At 46.7% G+C, this 17,506-nt stretch overlaps 1 protein-coding gene across 2 annotated transcripts in view; it reads left to right on the plus strand.

Annotated features, from left to right (window-relative positions):
- The first annotated feature begins 2,573 nt into the window (after nucleotides 1-2,573).
- WDR55 (WD repeat domain 55) overlaps nucleotides 2,574-17,506 on the plus strand; it is a 28,543-nt gene continuing 13,610 nt past the window's right edge. The window contains exons 1-8 of one of the 2 annotated variants that reach the window (XR_014790332.1): nucleotides 2,574-2,601; nucleotides 5,292-5,440; nucleotides 6,427-6,527; nucleotides 8,445-8,532; nucleotides 9,818-9,997; nucleotides 10,345-10,444; nucleotides 10,764-10,933; nucleotides 11,650-12,160. Coding sequence is in view for 1 of the 2 variants with exons in the window: in XM_084850912.1 (XP_084707038.1) it covers nucleotides 2,584-2,601; nucleotides 5,292-5,440; nucleotides 6,427-6,527; nucleotides 8,445-8,532; nucleotides 9,818-9,997; nucleotides 10,345-10,444; nucleotides 10,764-10,933; nucleotides 11,650-11,971 (1,128 nt within the window). In the remaining variant the exon portion in view is untranslated. Of the gene's footprint in view, nucleotides 2,602-5,291; nucleotides 5,441-6,426; nucleotides 6,528-8,444; nucleotides 8,533-9,817; nucleotides 9,998-10,344; nucleotides 10,445-10,763; nucleotides 10,934-11,649; nucleotides 13,346-17,506 lie in introns of those variants that run through there. The other variant, XM_084850912.1, reaches the window with a different exon arrangement.

Below are 17,506 nucleotides of genomic sequence, written 5' to 3' on the forward strand. Positions count from 1 at the left end.
AAAACCCTCCTGTTCCAAGGCAGCTAACAATTCAGTAAAATACATGTATTGGACAACAGAACCTTAACACAAGAATAGTAATTAACTAAAACAGCAGCCATGAAAACATGGAAACGAGCATAAAACTATTTGTCAAAGGAAGAAGAACAAAAAAGTCATGGGGGCGGTATATGCACTTCTCAGTGGAGGGAGTTCCAAAGGTGTGGGGCCATCACTGATCCCTGCAAATCTGATAGTGCTTATTACTGGGCAGACAGCAAAGCCTCTGTCTGATATCTGAGTAAATGTAGGTTTATAGGGGTGTAGGTGTGTCCTCCCAAGTAGCATGAGATATTAAGATCCCTTTTCCAGCAGAGTTGCTCTGTACACCAGAACCTGGGGTCCTAATCTGACCTCCTGGGGTTCATCATATTCCAGGAGCCCATGTCAAAATACTTATAAGGAACAAATGTTCTGAGTATCAACACCTTACAAAAGTTGTGGCTTCTCAAAAACCCCATCTCATGCATAGCTGCTGGGGCATTTAGGGGATGGCAGCCCCCCCAAAACCTCTTTTTGGGGCCAATAATTACATCATAAGATACATGGTTGAAACCAGCATCTGTTGGGGAATGGTGTATATAATTCCAAACTGTCCAAACTTTGTTGGGGCATACCTTCTCTCTGACCCCTCCAAAAGGGACCATTAATTTCGTCACAAGGTAGATGGCTGAAACTGGTGCTATTTGATAGAGATCACCTTCCTGTATCTTAAAATATCCAGTCTGACTCCAAAGGAGACATCGGAGGCCATGAGTGTTGTGCCTTCCTAGTTTCCCTGCTGCATTTATCTGCAAATTACGGGGCTCCACTTCCACTGTCTTGTCCCTTTCTTTGTCCTTTGTGTGCTTCCCTGTAATACCCAGCTCAGTTGTTAGTTCTGGGGCTCCCCCCCCCCACTTCCCAGAGCAAGTTTAAAGCCCTTTGAAGGTCAGGTGTATGAGGCTGTCAAAAACATTCTTCCCAGTCCCTGTGAGATGCACCCCATCATCCTTCATGTAGGCCATGGTGCAAAAAACCAACCCTTTCCCGGTGACACCATGTGTGTAGCTGGCTGTTCGCTTTCAGGAGCCTTTCCCTACCAAAGCCCTGACCTTCAGCAGGAAGGACTGATGAAAACACCACTTGTGCCCCCAATTCCTTCACTTCCCTACTTGGAGCTGCATAGTCAATATTTCTTCTGGCTGTATGATTTGTTCCCACATGGATCAGAAAGAGAAGATAGCTGCTGGATCATTATTGGTAGCCTCCACATCAACATCTTGAATATATGCTGCAGGAAGGCAACACACCTCCCAAGAGATGTCCAGTGTGCACCCAGCTGCCGCCTTCCTCATAGTAAGGGGTCTTCGACCACTGTCACATGTCTGCTCCCCCTTGGTTACATTTCTCAGTTCCATGTGGCCCTGGGTGCCTTTCTCAGCGTTGTGTGGCACGCAGGGTGGTTTCTCGTCAGGTGGCCCAGGGTCGTCATCCATGGGAAGAGCCTGGTGTATGTTGCGTAGTTGCAACAGCACAGAATGCGTCACGTTCTTCCGCTCCTCAACCGCCTGCCCTTTTCCTCTTCCCTGGAAGCCCCCCCCCCTTCCGTTGCTCTTAGGAGGGGCCTCCTCTCATCGACAAAGCTCTCAGGCTCTCTGACAAGGGGAAGGGGACAGAGGCTCGCCTCTGTACAGAGCTACCTTAAGCTACGTTGCAGGAGTGTTGTAACAAACCACCATTCAGTCCCAGCGACGCCTCTGACCTGTAATATTATTTTATATATTTGTTTACTCCATTTGCACCCCGCCTTTCCATAAAATGCGCTCAGGGAGCTTGTGAGGCTGCACTGAGCCGCTTTCTTCCAGCCAGAGCGCCCGCCGCCCCACCGCGGGGGGATGAGGACGAGGGAGTTTAGTTTCTTTGGCAGGGCAATGCAAACATTTTTTTTGAGAAATGAAACTCAAAAACCACGGCAGAGCCATCCCAAGTGGGGCCGGGGAGGCCTGGAGCGCCGCATCTCCCGGCGGAGAGGGCGGTCCCTTCTGTGCCGATTTCTTTCCTCACTGAAAGCCCGGGGCGGGCCAGTCTTGGAAGAGCGTCCCGGGCCTTGCGCCGTCGGCAGAAACACCCCCGGAGGCTTTTTCCCGACGAGCTCCCGGTGGACGCCTCCGCCATAGAGGGCCGAAGGTTATTCATGTAAGCGTTTCTACGCGGCACTCCGCCGCCGCCGCCGCCGCCGCCGCCGCCGCCTTTCACACCCCCGACTCCCCGAGTGAGCGCGCGAACTCCGGCGGTTGTCGGCGCTCTTGGACTGCGGGCGCGGCCGGCTGCCCAGTTACAGCAACGCTAAAGCTCGGGGTTGGCTGTTGTATCCCTTGTCGCTTCCCAGGAAAAAATGGTGTCAAAGGAAACGGGAACGCCCCGTATTTTGGCAAAGGGAATTTTATCCTACTGCCATCCTATCTATGGGCCCGGCGGGCTAACCCTTCTCTCCCCCCCCCCCCCCCCGCCGCAGGCGCCAGGAGTTTTTAGCACGTTTTCCGGAAGTGCGTGTTCCTGAAGATGGCGGCGTCAGAGCAGGCGAGTACTTCTGGATGCCCCCTAGCAACCGAATTGAGGCCCCTTGGCAAGGGAGGCCTCGCTGCCCATCGCGGCGGGAGGCTGGCTTTCAGGGGCTCCTCTCCCGCCCTCTGCTCGCCCTAGAGGAGGAGGGTCGGAGGAACGGAATTTGGGTGAGGCGTGTATTGTAGGAATGCAGGGAAAGAGGTTTCCTGCTGCCTGTGTGGCTGGCCTATGCACGTTTCGGGAGTATAACACACAAAGCAACTTTTTAAATTAAGGTATTGTCGTGCTTTCTAATACAGCAATACAGGAAAAGGTGTACCCTTGCCTTGCACCACCTGGCGCCCTCGTATGTGCTGGACTCCCACCGTCTCCCGGCCAGCATACCCTATCAAGCCCCCCCCCCCCACGCCCTCGCTTACACACAGTACGTAGACTACTGTTTTCCCCCTGCTATAACAACATCTCTCTCGAGCTGAAGAATAAAAAAGTAAAAAAGGTGTTAAGATTTTTGATGGGCCTCATATGGATCAACCAGCCCAGAATGTTTGGGTGCTTCCAGACAAGGCATTTAGGGCGCAATCCTATGACAGCTAGACAGTGACTAGATGGCCGTAGGATCATTTGGTTTTTAGTGCTCCTCCCTCCCTGCATTGGATAGGTGGTCGCTTCTGAGTTCAGAGGTGGCTGTCTATCGCAATAAGATTATTCCTTTATTGTACCATTGCCCGGCCTTATTCATTAAATTGTATGGGAGATCCAGATGTTGTTGTCTTCCTCTTGTAATCCTTCCATTTTTTTCCTACCTCTTTTCCTGTCTTTTCTGTTACTGCACAAAATCCATTAAGAAAAAAAAAAGATAGAATAGCTGCACATTGCTTTCTAATTAGTAGAAACCAGGTTCAATTCTATTGCCAGAAGCTTGAATCAGGATAAAGGAATTTTATCACACTACATGTGTTAATTGGCTTACCTAGTGCCAGGATGTTTGTGTTATCAACAGCAACTGTACTGTGAATGATTGCTTTGAATGATGTGATTGTCACTATCAGTACTTTCTGCATTTAATTTCTTTCTGACCTTACTGTTTGCAATTCCTCGCTGACCTCCTACCATATGTACGCTATTTGTCTGATGAAGTGGACTATAGTCCATGAAAACTTATGCCAGAATAAAAGAGCAATCCTATAACTGCTAGACAGGGAACCAAGCTCGGAGCCAGGGCTCAGTTCCCAGAAATCGCTCTCTCCTCCCCCGGCAGTGTGGTTATTCCCCAAGTGGGTGAAAAGGGGGCGTTCACAGGGAGGGAAGGAGACCACGGAAGCGTCGTGCGGCTTCCCTGCATCCCGCTCCAAGGTTCCCAGCTAGACAGCCAACGATCCGGTGGATCCACAGTTGGCTACAGAATCGGACTCAAAAAGTGCTTATCAATGGGATCTTCTCAAACTGGGGAGAGGTAACGAGCAGGGTACCACAGGGCTCAGTCCTGGGCCCAATGCTCTTCAACATTTGTATTAATGACTTGGATGAGGAGGTGCAAGGAATGCTGATCAGATTTGCAGATGACACAAAATTGGGTGGGATAGCTAATACTTTGGAAGACAGAAACAAAATTCAAAGTGGTCTGGATAGACTGGAGTGCTGGGCAGAAAACCACAGAATGACATTTAATAGGGATAAATGCCAAGTTCTGCACCTAGGAAAAAGAAACCAAATGCACAGTTACAAGATGGGGATATGTGGCTCAACAACACTACAAGCGAGAAGGATCTTGGAATTGTTGTCTATCACAAGCTGAATATGAGCCAACAATGCGATGTGGCTGCAAAAAAGGCCAATGCTCTTTTGGGCTGCATTAATAGAAGCATAGCTTCCAAATCCCGGGAAGTACTAGTTCCCCTCCCCTCAGCACTGGTTAGGCCTCATCTGGAGTACTGTGTCCAGTTCTGGGCACTGCACTTGAAGAAGGATGCAGGCAAGCTGGAGAGGGTTCAGAGGAGGGCAACAAAGATGATGAGGGGACTGGAAACAAAGCCCGATGAAGAGAGACTGAAAGAACTGGGCATGTTTAGCCTTGAGAAGAGAAGACTGAGGGGAGATATGATAGTGCTTTTCAAGTAATGAACAGTTGTGACAGAGAGGAAGGCCAGGATCTCTTTTCCATCATCCCAGAATGCAGGACACGGAATAATGAGCTCAAGTTACAGGAAGCCAGGTTCTGGCTGAACATCAAGAAAATATTCCTGACTGTTAGAGCAATATGACAATGGAACCAATTACCTAGGGAGGTGGTGGGCTCTCCCACACTGGAGGCATTCAAGACGAGGCTGGACAGCCATTTGTCGGGGATGCTCTGACTTGGATTCCTGCATTGAGCAGGGGGTTGGACTTGATGGCCTTGTAGGCCCCTTCCAACCCTACTATTCTATGATTCTATGAAATGCAGGGCAGCTGGAGCATGGAGGAGAGGATCCCCTCCTTGTTCCGCCTGCCCTGCATTAGATAGTTGGCCGCCTCCGAGTTTGGAGGCGGCCAACTATCCCGATAGGATTGTGCCCTAAATTTGTTAGTCTTTAAGACTAACAACAAGACTTTTTATTATTTTAACTGACACATAATACAGTACATGGGGTGGTGACCTTTTGGGGAGTCAGGGATTGTAGGGCCTCTATGGAGGTTTGAGTTGTTTGTTTTCTCCCCTCCCCCAGGCATATTCAGGTGAGGAGGAAGCCAGATATGAGCCTAGGCTTCGTGACACCCCTGAAGACATTTCCCTAGAAGCAGCAGCAAACACCATTGCCTTTCACCCCTGCCGGGATATCATAGCTGCTGGAGATGTGGATGGTGATGTCTACGTGTGAGTACAGCTTCTCTGAGAAATGTTCTTACTCTATAACTGTCCTCACACTGGGTGATGCAGGTGGAAGCTATTGGTAACTCCCCCTTCCTGCATGAATAGTTCAGCAAGACAGAAGCCTTTTATTGTCAGTCTGCTCTGTAGACTGAGCCTTTCATGACTGGCTTTTTAAGGCTGAAGGATCAGGACAGAGGACCTTACTGCTCTTTCTGTATACAGATATGTATATACAGCTTATTACAGACAGCAGTCTCCACGCACATATTTGGATATTTGGTCTTCACACACTGATATGTATGTTGGAGTAGCAATAAGAGCTTATATATGTAAGCTTATATATGTATTTGAATGTGTTCCAACTTTTTTTCAACATCCTCCCCCTATTTTCTTTGTATTGTGTAAAAGAGAAAAAAGAAAAAAATCTTTTTTTTTTTAAGGCAGAAAGATCGGAAATTCAAAAGTTCCATCTTGGTGATGGAGGTGTTGCGAGGGACATTCTGTTTCCCATTGTCCCAACTGCTGAATAAAAATAGCAAAATATACATTCTGCAGCCAGATATGCAAAGAAAGCACTGCAAATATTAATAGGACTCCATTTGCAAAATGTTGGTTCCTCTGATTAAGAGCAGCTCTGATGGATCAGAACAAGGGTTCATAGTCCAGTGTCCTTTTCCTAAAAGCGGCCAGTTAAATCCCTCTTGGAGCCCGTAAGCAGGCAACAGTTTTCATGGCTGTAGAACTGGGGACTTCTTCAATCCGCAGTTATACAAATATCAAGCTTGCTTTTCCTTTTCCAAAAAGGTTATCAGAAATCTTTGTGTGTTACATCTCAGACTGAAATTTCCTTCCAACTCCTTGCTTCACCAATCCTGCTTTTTTGCCCAGTCTTCCTATAGTACAACTTTAAGCTTTAAGTATGATTCTTCCAGTTGCTGTGTGACAGGTTCTTGGATATCCCACTCCCTATTTTTTAAAAAAACATTTAGGTATTCATACTCTTGTCTGGAAGGTGGGAACAAGGAGCTCTGGTCCTCAGGACATCATTTAAAATCCTGCCGGGAAGTGTGCTTTTCCCATGATGGACACAGTGAGTATTTTTCTGTTTAGGGCTTGTTTTTGTCTTTGTAGCTAATTAGGCGGTATATTGGCTGTCGATTCACTGGAACCCCCATTGAACACAGTGAACCTGGGCGGCATGGCTTGTTTGTGGGGGGAAACAATCCTCAAATAACTCATGGCCTGTTGTTAGATTCTTTGAGGGTTGTTTCCCCCTCAAACAAGAGGTGCCGCCCAGGTCTGGATGACATGACAAGCTGTGCCCAGGTGGGTAATTAGGCAAACGATGCCTGGCACGCACTCGGGATTAAAACAAACTACTATGATTTAGGGAGCAATCCTATGTGGTTCGACGGTCACCTCTGACCCCTGGGGCGACCACCTATCCAGTGCAGGGTGGGAGGAGTGGTGAGGAGTGGATCTCCTCCTTGCTCCCCCCACCCTGCTTTTGTGGCTAGACAGCTGATTTTGGCGGTCTAGCAGCTATCTAGCCGCTGTGGAAAGCGACGGCTGGACGACACATAGGATGTGTCCTACCGGCATTTCTGACCTCCTCACCCTGACCTGCCTCTGGGAATGCCCCCTTTTCACTGCTCCACGCTGGTCTTACTATCTGCGCTGCCTGCGAGGCGGTGTGGGAGGGGGTGAGGGTTGGTTCCTGGGAACCGACCTATCCCAGGGCTGTCTAGCCGCTGACTAGCGGCCATAGGATTGTGCTCTTAGATCCTGTTACTTCATCGGTTTATACGGAACTTAGCTCTTTTCTCCATGCTGGGAGAGAGGAGAAACTTCATGCCTCCTCCCAGCATGGAGAGAAAAAGAGGGACGATGACAGTCTGGGGTGGGGCCATGCCCTGACATCATCTGGCCCACAGTGGGCCTGGTGGGGGGCAAACCTGGTGGGGGGAAACCTAAAACCAGTTCTGGACCCTTGGTTTAAAGACTTTGTGCAAACTGCAGTTGGTGCAGACACTGGCAGACTGTTTGTTTCTGTTTGTTTCTGGGCCCAGTTTAGAGCACTCACTTTAGCCTTTAAAGCTTTAAATGGATTGGCTATCTGAAGGACTGCTTGCATCCGTGTGAGGCTTCTCATGTGTTAAATTTGATGTCCAAGGCCGTGTTCTCTGTCCTGTTGTTAAAAGATGCTAGATTGATGGATAACTAGACGGGGCCTTTTTTTGGTGGGTGGGCCCAATTTATGGAATACGCTTCCCCTGCAAATATGTGTGGCTCCATCATTCTTTTTGTTTTTTAATAGTTAGACTTATTTATTTTAACCTGTGTTTTATTGACTGTCATTAGTTTATTGCTGTTCATTGTAAGGGGTTGTATATGGTTTTAAAAATGATTATTTTATGTTTATCTTAGAACTATAAACCACATTGTGAGAGCTATTATGCCCTGAAAATTGGTTTAGAAATCTTTTAATAAATAGCAGGTGGGGTTGCTTGGCCAGAGAGGTCACCTATATCCTTGCGTGCTTCAAGGATCCACAGTAGGACACAGCCGCTCACAATGGGTCTGATGGAGGAAAGGCTGTGTGTGAGATGGTGGCTGTATCGTGCCTTGGGACCTTGTGTTTTAAGGTATAGACCTGGCAATCCTAATGACCAGTAGAGGCTCAGCAGATGTGGTTTCCATTTCTGTTCTCACTGCAGACTTTTAACAGAAGCAGCAGCACCTGGCAATACAGCTGGTAAAGGCATAGGAATCTTTTTGAACCAATAGTTGGCAAACTTAGTTAGGGTGCTGTAGGCAGGTCATGGTGTCCTTGCTCTCTGTGTGCCAAACATTATGGATTGGTAAGAGCTAACCACTCTAGAACAGCTAATTTGAAGTAGGGAGACAACCCTTGATTTTCTGTAGACTGTTCTGCATGTTGCAAGCAAATACTCCTTACAGAGTTCTAGTCATATTCAGTGGTATATGTGTTTTCCCCCCTCCCTAGAGCTCTTCACGGTGTCCAAAGATAAATCCATTCATATCTTGAACATGGAAGAGGGACGTCTTATGACTCGCTTCTCCAAGGCTCATAAGTAAGTATTTAGGACTAGTTCCCAGCTGTTCTATGGCCTTGAATCCTCATCTAAGACTTACATGTGAATATCCTTTCTTGAACTCAGTAGGACTTATACTTACTTTTGAGTAAGCATGCATAGGATCAGGCTGCAAAATACATTGAGCATTTTCTTTAACACTCTTCTTCCAGCTATAATGCAGTCATGGCCTTTCTAATAACAAGGAACATGATCCTACAAAGAATTATTTCTATTTCAGAATATTTTCTTCAAGTTTTAAAACCGGGTGGGCATCACACGGCCCACAGGCTGCATGGCTGTGTTCCCCTGCCATTGCGGCTGCTGAATTTGCTGTTACTGCAGCAAAAATCACAGCAATTTTTTAGGGAAACAAGGCTCCCCAGATGCCTTGTTTCCTTGCACAATTGTTGTGATTTTTGCTGCTGATGCCAATTCATCAGCAAGGGTGGAATGTGTCCCCCAACCCCCAGAAGTTGCCTACCCCTATTTTAAAAGGCTAGTCTGTGCTAGGAGTCCTCTCAAAGGATGGGAGAGAGAGATCCAGCCCTACCCTGCATGATTATTTTCCTGCTTTTTAATGGGTGGGTTAGGAATTCAATTCCTCACAGGAATTGCAACATTAGAATTGAAAATCTTTTTTTATCTGAACTGTGACTGCAAATGGCATTTGATAAGTTGGTTAGTAGGTCAGCCTCAACCCAGCATGCCCTCCTTGTCCCTTTGTTTTAGTCTAGAAGTTGGCCCCACCCTCCAAATACTCCTTCAGAGTAACATGCCCAGCTTCCTATATCTCCATACGTTTAAAGTTTGGACAAATCACCCAAATAACCTTAAAGCTGCCTGAGCCTCCCTCATTATCGTCTCACTTAGAAGTCAGAGGGATGAAGGAATGTGCGTTGGAAGGGACAGTTGCCATGCCAAGTGTATTTAGATTTTGGGTGAAGGCCCAAGTGTGCAGAAAGCAGGTTTTAGCATGTTTTCCAGAGGGAACACTGATTAACTCCTGCTCTTACTTACCTGATATGACATCCCTAATTGTGTATAGAGAAAGAGGTCTCTTTAAGTCCCAGGATCAGATTAATTAGTGCACTGGCTCTTAAGCCCCTCATTCTACCCTTTGGAGGAGTGGCCACACTTCCTTCTTTCATAGTGCCCCTGTGCTCTGACTAGAGGTGCTGTGTGGATGATGGGACTTCACAGAGGCAAAGAAGGAATAAGGCATTCTACAGTATCTTGCCTAGCTATAGCACTGACTGCTACTAGATCTCTGGAATTTCCACAGCTCTGCTTTGAACTGTCTGCTGGTGATAGATGAACACTTGCTTGCCACAGGAGATGACAGTGGGGAATTGAAAGTGTGGGACCTGCGCAAGGGCACCTCCATCATGGAGATGAAGCAGCATGAGGAGTACATCAGTGACATGGTCCTGGATGGAAACAAGAAGCTGCTGCTCACCACCAGGTAACTACTGCACTCTCCTGATGGGTCATCAGGGCTAGTCTTGTTCTCCTTGGATAGCAGAGATAAAGCTTTGACTGTTCCTGCAATGAAGGCCAAGAGATTTTAGATCCAGAAAACCCCCCACCCCAACCCAACAACTCCCAAATCTGGTGTCACTTTTCTCTTTGTTCCAATGGCTTTTGATACTCCCCCTTAGGCTTAAACGCCAAGCTGTCTAGAAATGGTTTTGAACTGCGATTGTACTGCCTTCATGCTTCTATAAGTGGAAAGGTGATAGAATTTCTCTTATAAATAAATACATACATACGTACATACATGAATATTGTATACCATTCCCTATCTTGCAGTGGAGATGGAACTATGGGAGTCTTCAACATCAGGAGGAGGCGCTTTGAGCTACTGTCAGAGCCTCAGAATGGGGACCTGACAGCCATCGCTCTGATGAAGGTCAGTGCTGTTACTCAGTGGGCCCTGAGAAAGGACTGTGTGCCAGTGGGACAAATGGGCTGTATTATTTTTGGCAGGTAGTAGCAGGGACTTAAAAGTATTCCCCCGCTAAGTATTGCAATTCCTTGCTGTGTTAATCTGCTATGTATCGTTCCTACTCGTTGGTGTTTGTATTGTAATCTAAAGTTTAGACTCAAAGGGGAAAGGCCTTTGGCAGGTAGCTTATGCACCTATTAGCTCCTCTTGGTTTGATGGGAGGGAGAAGGGGAATCATGCTTTTGCTTTTTTCTGGCTAAGCTGTATATTTTTCCTTGCTCAGAGGGGGAAAAAAGTAGCCTGTGGCTCCAGTGAGGGGACTATTTACCTCTTTAACTGGGACGGTTTTGGTGCCACCAGTGATCGTTTTGCACTAAAGGCGGAGTCCATCGACTGCATGGTTCCCGTAACAGAGAGCATTGTGTGCACAGGCTCCACCGACGGAGTTATCAGGTGAGAGTGCATTAGGTTGCTTGCCAAGAGAAGGTTCTGGCTAACTCTGGGCAGGCATGTGGGAACCCTACTGAAATGTGGGGTTGGGAATGAAGGCTGATGGGAAGGGAGCTTTTGGTAGGGGATGATCAGAGACAAAATATAACCTTGAATGGGAACAGCATATCCCAATATTGAATGGGGTTACGGAGATCAACCTGTCCAGTAGGGCTGTACCCAATTGCTTGCACTGGTCCCTTAGTCAGAGCTTTGAGAACTGGTGACTGGCTGGATTCCTGGCTAATGCCTCTGGAGTAGAGTAAATGTAGAACAATTGGATGGACTTCCCTGAAGGTAATGCAGGTGTACAAACAGTAACTCTTCAGGCATCTTCCTTGTCTGGGAACCAAGGCTAAAGAACCCTGTGTTTAGAGGGTTGTTCGTTATTTGCATTGTTCCTTTCTTTTCTTTTTTTTGCTCCATTCTTATCCTGATTATGGTTTTGTTTACACAGCATTTGTATAGTTCATGTTAACTATACAATGTTAATGTTACTCTCTTATTGTTTGGCATGGGATAATCTCCATGTAAGTAGTCAAACTCTCTAAAATTAATTTGGAGGCCTAGCGGGATTCCTCCCCACCCTGAACCGGAACTCCCTTGAGTAGAATGAATTCCTGGGCAGTATTACAAAGACCCTGGCCTTTTTGTTGATCTGTCATCTTCTGTTGTTTCAGGGCAGTGAACATCTTGCCCAATCGGGTGATAGGCAGCGTTGGACAACATGCAGGAGAACCTATTGAGCAGCTAGTGAAGTGTCATACTGGCCCATTTCTGGCCAGCTGTGGGCATGACCAGAAGGTGAAGTTCTGGGATATCTCTTCACTAAGCTCAGTGATCGTGGATGATTACAGAAAGAAGAAGAAGAAAAGTGGACAGCTTAAATCTTTGAGTCACAAAGCATTTGGTAGTGGGGAGGATTTCTTTGCAGACTTAAGAGAGGAGACAGCAGGCGTGGAAAAAGAGGACAGCGCAGCTACTGAGAGTGACAGTGACTGAAAAATGTGCACTGCTCATATAAAGGGTTTACTCCCCATCAGAAACTTTTGAAGCCATGCATTCCTGTACGGCAGAACAAACAGCAGGATATTTGAGTCTGCCTTCTTGTGGATAAAGCCCTGGTAGCCCAATGAAATCAGTGCTGCGGAGTTGAGCCAAGGGGGCAGAACTTTCCTAGCACTCTTGCAGGTCAGTGAAAGAGATATTAATATTCTGAAATATATTTGTGAGAGAAGCTTGTTCTTGACACTGCAGAAGGGGGAAGATGGAGATCTCTAGTCATATGTGACAACTAGTGTGCTTGGATGGAAGGTGCCTTCAGGAATTTGTCCAGCTCTGTCAGTACGGTTTACTTCTGAGTAAGGGGGGGAATAGCACCTACTACGCAAGAAGAAAAGGGGCATGTTCCAGGTGCTGGTAAAAAGATTCTCTTTATTGTTATTTATAGCTCAATGTGTGTTAGAGAATTGATCTCACCTTCCTCAGGAGCAATAATCTAAATTTAAAATAAAACACAACAAGAGATAACATATGACATTCAGAATTAACAATTTAAAATACAGCATTCTAAAAACAAATACCGCATTATCCAAATGTATCTTTGTTGTTGTTGTTGTTCAGTCGTTCAGTCGTGTCCGACTCTTCGTGACCCCATGGACCATAGCACGCCAGGCCTTCCTGTCCTGCACTCTCTCCCGGAGCGTGCTCAAGTTCATATTCATTGCATCCGTGATGCTATCTAGCCATCTCATCCTCTGCCGTCCCCTTCTCCTTTTGCCTTCAGTCTTTCCCAGCATCAGGGTCTTTTCCAGGGAGTTTTCTCTTCGCAAATGTATCTTGCCGGCAGTCAAATATGCCACTCATTAATGAAGAGAAATTTGAACACTTATTTACAGGTGTATTCTCATGATAAACTAACTGCTCTTGATTGGTTTTACAAAAAGCAACAGACCCATCATGTGAACAGTGTCTAGGCTTCTGTACTGCGTGACTGATGTTTTAAGCGGTGTATCACGATCCTAGGAGTGCATGCTCGCTCGCGCTCTCTCTCTCGCGTGCTCGCGCGCTCGCTCTCTCTCTCACTCATACACACACACACACACACACACACGTACGTCAATTTGATTCTTGTTTTGCCACCATGCAGTGGCGTAACACAATAAAGTAATGGTAAAACTGTTTACCTTCAGCAGTGAGACATCTTTCATTTTACTAGCACTATTTATACAAACTACTTCATTAGACCTGCTGTGTTACATACCTTCCTAAGTGAGCTGTGGCTGGAACGTGCAATCCTAGTTCTGCGGGCACTTCTATTTAGGTAGGGATCACTGGGGCTTGTGTTAACACAATAAAACAATGCTTCGGACCCTCTGTCTTGTGGTTCTTCATATGTATAATGTTAGCTATATTGTGGTCCACCATTTTCAGGCATGTCTTCTGAAAAAAATAGTTACATCTTTACCAGAAAATCTAATTATTAAGATTGAGGCGGGACAGTGTCCTTATTGACAGAATCCCATATAATTCTCTTGTTAAAAGCTTGTTGCAGCTGCACACATCTTCTATGCCCCCAAACATAATGTCAGTGACATTGTTTCTTTTCAAGGTAGTGCTTTGCTGGGGGGGGGGGGGGGGTTGGCTGGGCTGGGCTGGGCTGGGCTGGCAGTGCTACTTCTGAATGATTTAATCAAGACCTCCTCCTCCTCCCTCCAGTGTTCTGGCACAAAGTCAACAAGTGCCATTTGCCACCTCTCTTGCAATGTAAACATCCTCTGTCTCAAGATTTTGTTTTATTAAGCCAGTGTTATACAAACCTAATTGCACAAAGTGGTGTGGCATGTACCAGTGCGTAACCTGACAAGTTCAGAGGCAGATTCCATCTCTTTTGTCACTTTCTTGAGAAGCACAGCTAAGGTGGAATGGGACCCAGGCTTTAAAAAAAGTCAAGATGCTTCTTATGTGTTTACATATCTCTTATGCCACTTCTTGATGCTCAGGAGCCTGTTGTAATAGAGATCCAGGAATGTTCTCTGGCTTGGATTCAGGATAGACATAATGTCATAAGAAACTATTTATTTAAATATAAAAAACAGTGGAGGCCTAAGGCCTCTTAATTACAATCAGCCATCGTAACAGCCAACAGTAAGAAGGGGTTCTGCTTCCCACACTGCTGCTAGGAGGCAGATGGCCTTGTCCACAAATATTAACTCTTCATGTGATGGAGTCCCGCCTTGTTTCCCGCCTCCCAGCTGAGCAGAGCAGAGCAGAGCAAGCTGCTCCAGCTGGTCCAGGGACTACAGAAGCAGGCAAGCTCCCAGAGAGTGAGCGAGCAGGGGGAGCAAACAGCAGTTGGCCAGGGGAGTTGGCCAGGGGAGGTCAAGGGGGAGGCCCCTAACATTTTTTTATTTTTTATTTTTTTAACTAACTTTTTTCCATTTATTTGTCTTGTAACACACACTTTCACACCAGTGGGACTCTGCTTTTAACCTCTACTGAGTAGAGGAGCAGGCACAGGCTAGTCTAGAACAATCACAAAGCTAGACACAAAAAGGGAAAAGAGGCTATGGAAGGACAGGACTCTCCAGTGGTGGTGACCTGCAAGGTGTGTGCAATGTTTGTTTTCTTGCCTGAGAACAACATGGCCTACACCTGCAACAAGTGCAAGTTGATCACGCTGCTGGAAGAAAAAGTAAGTGGACTGGAGCAGCGACTGTCGACCCTCTGGGGAATAAGAGACCACGAAGAGTTCTTGGACAGAATGGGGGAACTACAGCAGCAAAGGGAAGACCAGAAGCTTGAAGAGCAACAGCAAGATGAGGCAGTGGGAAATGCTGAGGTGAAGAAAAATGGAGTAGAGGATACTCCTTGGAAAAGGGTGACAGTTAGGAGAAGAAGAACTAGATGCCACTCTGCACCAGTGGAAGCAGTGGAGCTGTGGAACCGATTCCAGGTACTTGGGGATGAGACTGGAGGAAAGCCTGCAGAGGAAGAATCACAGGGGAACCTGCATGAGAGTGAGCAAGAGGCTGAAGGTCAGTCAAACAGAGGCGATGAAACCCAGGCCTACAAGAAGAAGAAGAGAAGAGTGGTAGTAGTGGGAGACTCCTTGCTGCGTGGGATCGAGACCCAAGTATGTCGCAAAGACCTGTGGACTCGCCAGGTATGTTGTCTCCCGGGAGGACAGATTAGGGACGTGACTGAAAGGTTGCCTGCACTCATAAAGCCCACTGACAGGTATCCCTTTCTGCTCATCCATGTGGGAACAAATGATACCGCCAAGCGGAGCTACAAAGAGATCATGTCAGACTTTGAAGCTTTGGGTAGGAAACTCAAGAACTTTGGGGCCCAGATAGTTTTCTCATCCATCCTTCCAGTAGTTAGAAGAGGGCTAGAAAGGGAACGAAAAATACTCCGGGTGAATGACTGGCTATGAAGGTGGTACCGACGACAGAGATTTGGATTCTGGGACCACGGGCTATACTTCCTGGAAGATGGGCTGTTGGCTAGGGATGGGTTGCACCTCACAAAGGATGGGAAGAATGTGTTTGGCCACAGCATGAAGAACTTCATCAGGAGGGCTTTAAACTGAATCCCACGGGGAAGGGAGATGTAATGTTGGGGGTAACAATGGACGTAGGCGAATGCACTGCAATGGAGAGAACAGCTCTGATAGCGCCCAATAATAGTCTTCAGACACATGAAGGAAGAAAGCCAGACTATGAAGCACATGGTCTTCGATGTCTATATACTAATGCCCAGAGTATGGGAAACAAACAGAACGAACTTGAACTCTTAATACAAGAGGGAAATTATGACCTGATAGGTATAACTGAGACTTGGTGGGATGACTCTCATGACTGGAATACAGCAATTGAAGGATATAACTTGTTCAAAAAGAACAGGAGGAACAGAAAGGGAGGTGGGGTTGCACTGTATGTGAAAAATACATATCTCTGCACAGAAATACAGGAGGAGGAGCTTGGTAGCCCCATTGAGAGCATCTGGGTTGAAATAAATGGAGCAAAGAATAAAAGGAACCTGGTGGTCGGAGTCTACTACCGGCCACCCAATCAAGGAGAAGACAAGGATGAAACTTTTGAAAAGCAAATAGCCAATGTTTTAGGAAGCATGCTGTAGTAGTAATGGGGGACTTCAATTTCCCCAATATTTGTTGTGAGACAGATTCTGCAAAACATAGCCCCTCCAGGAAATTCTTGACTTGTGTGGTGGATAACTTCCTCCTACAGAAAGTAGAGGAAGGAACTAGAGGATCGGCTATCCTTGACTTGATCCTAACCAACAGAGATGACTTAGTGGATAAAGTAGCACTTACAGGAACTCTGGGGGAAAGCGACCTTGTTGTACTTGAGTTTTTGGTTCCAAGGGAAGCAAAAGCTGAGTGTAGTCAAACGCGTACCCTGGATTTTAGGAAAGCTGATTTTCATAAACTCAGAACAATGATCAGTAAGGTCCCATGGCAAGCGACGCTAACGAGAAAAGGAGTCTAAGATGGGTGGGAGCTTTTAAAAAAGGAAATTCTCAAGGCACAATCACAAACAATTCAACAAGAAAAAAAGGTGGAAGACAACAGAAGAAGCCAATGTGGCATCACAAAAAGCTTAGGGATGACCTGAAAACAAAAAAGGACACATATAGGAAGTGGAAAGAAGGCCAAGTAACAAAGGAAGAGTACAGGCAGATAGCACAGAATTGCAGGGATGGCGTCAGGAAGGCTAAAGCTGAGAATGAGCTGAGGTTAGCAAGGGATGTTAAAAACAACAAAAAGGCTTTCTTCAGCTACGTGCATAGTAAAAGGCAGAGGAAAGAAATGGTGGTTCAGCTATTAAATAAGGATGGCAAAACGATAACAGATGCCAAAGAAAAGGCAGAGGTGCTCAATTCCTACTTTGGCTCAGTCTTCTCCCAAAGGAGGGTCTATGACCCCCCTGGCAAAGGCAAAGTACAGGCTGAAGGGGCAGGATTGCAGCTTGAGATCGACAGGCATATGGTCAAGGAACACCTAATTACTTTGAATGAGTTCAAATCTCGAGGGCCAGATGAACTGCATCCTAGAGTAATAAAGGAACTGGCAGAACTCTCAGAACCGCTGTCTATTCTCTTTGAGAAATCATGGAGGACGGGGGAAGTGCCAGATGACTGGAGGAGGGCTAACGTTGTCCCTATCTTCAAAAAGGGCAAAAAGGAGGAACCTGGGAACTACAGGCCAGTCAGTCTGACATCAATCCGTAGGAAAATTCTGCAGCAGGTCCTTATCAATGGGACCTTCTCAAATGGATTCCGATGGATTCCAGAGGGCTCTGGGGGATTTTCCTGCTGGTATGGCTGGTGCTCCTGTCGAAGCCCAGGTCGCTCTGTGGAATGCAGAGATGACTCGGGCGGTTGACACGATCGTGCCCAAGCGCCCTCTCCCTCTGAGCAGAGCCCGGCCAGCTCCTTGGTATACACCTGAGCTGAGGGCAATGAAGCAAGAGGGGAGACGGCTAGAACGCAGGTGGAGGAAAACTCGTGCGG

Source organism: Heloderma suspectum, chromosome 4 (genome assembly GCF_057233095.1).
Source record: "Heloderma suspectum isolate Gila_16-S chromosome 4, 16-S_ref, whole genome shotgun sequence".
NCBI classification, from domain to species: domain Eukaryota; kingdom Metazoa; phylum Chordata; class Lepidosauria; order Squamata; family Helodermatidae; genus Heloderma; species Heloderma suspectum.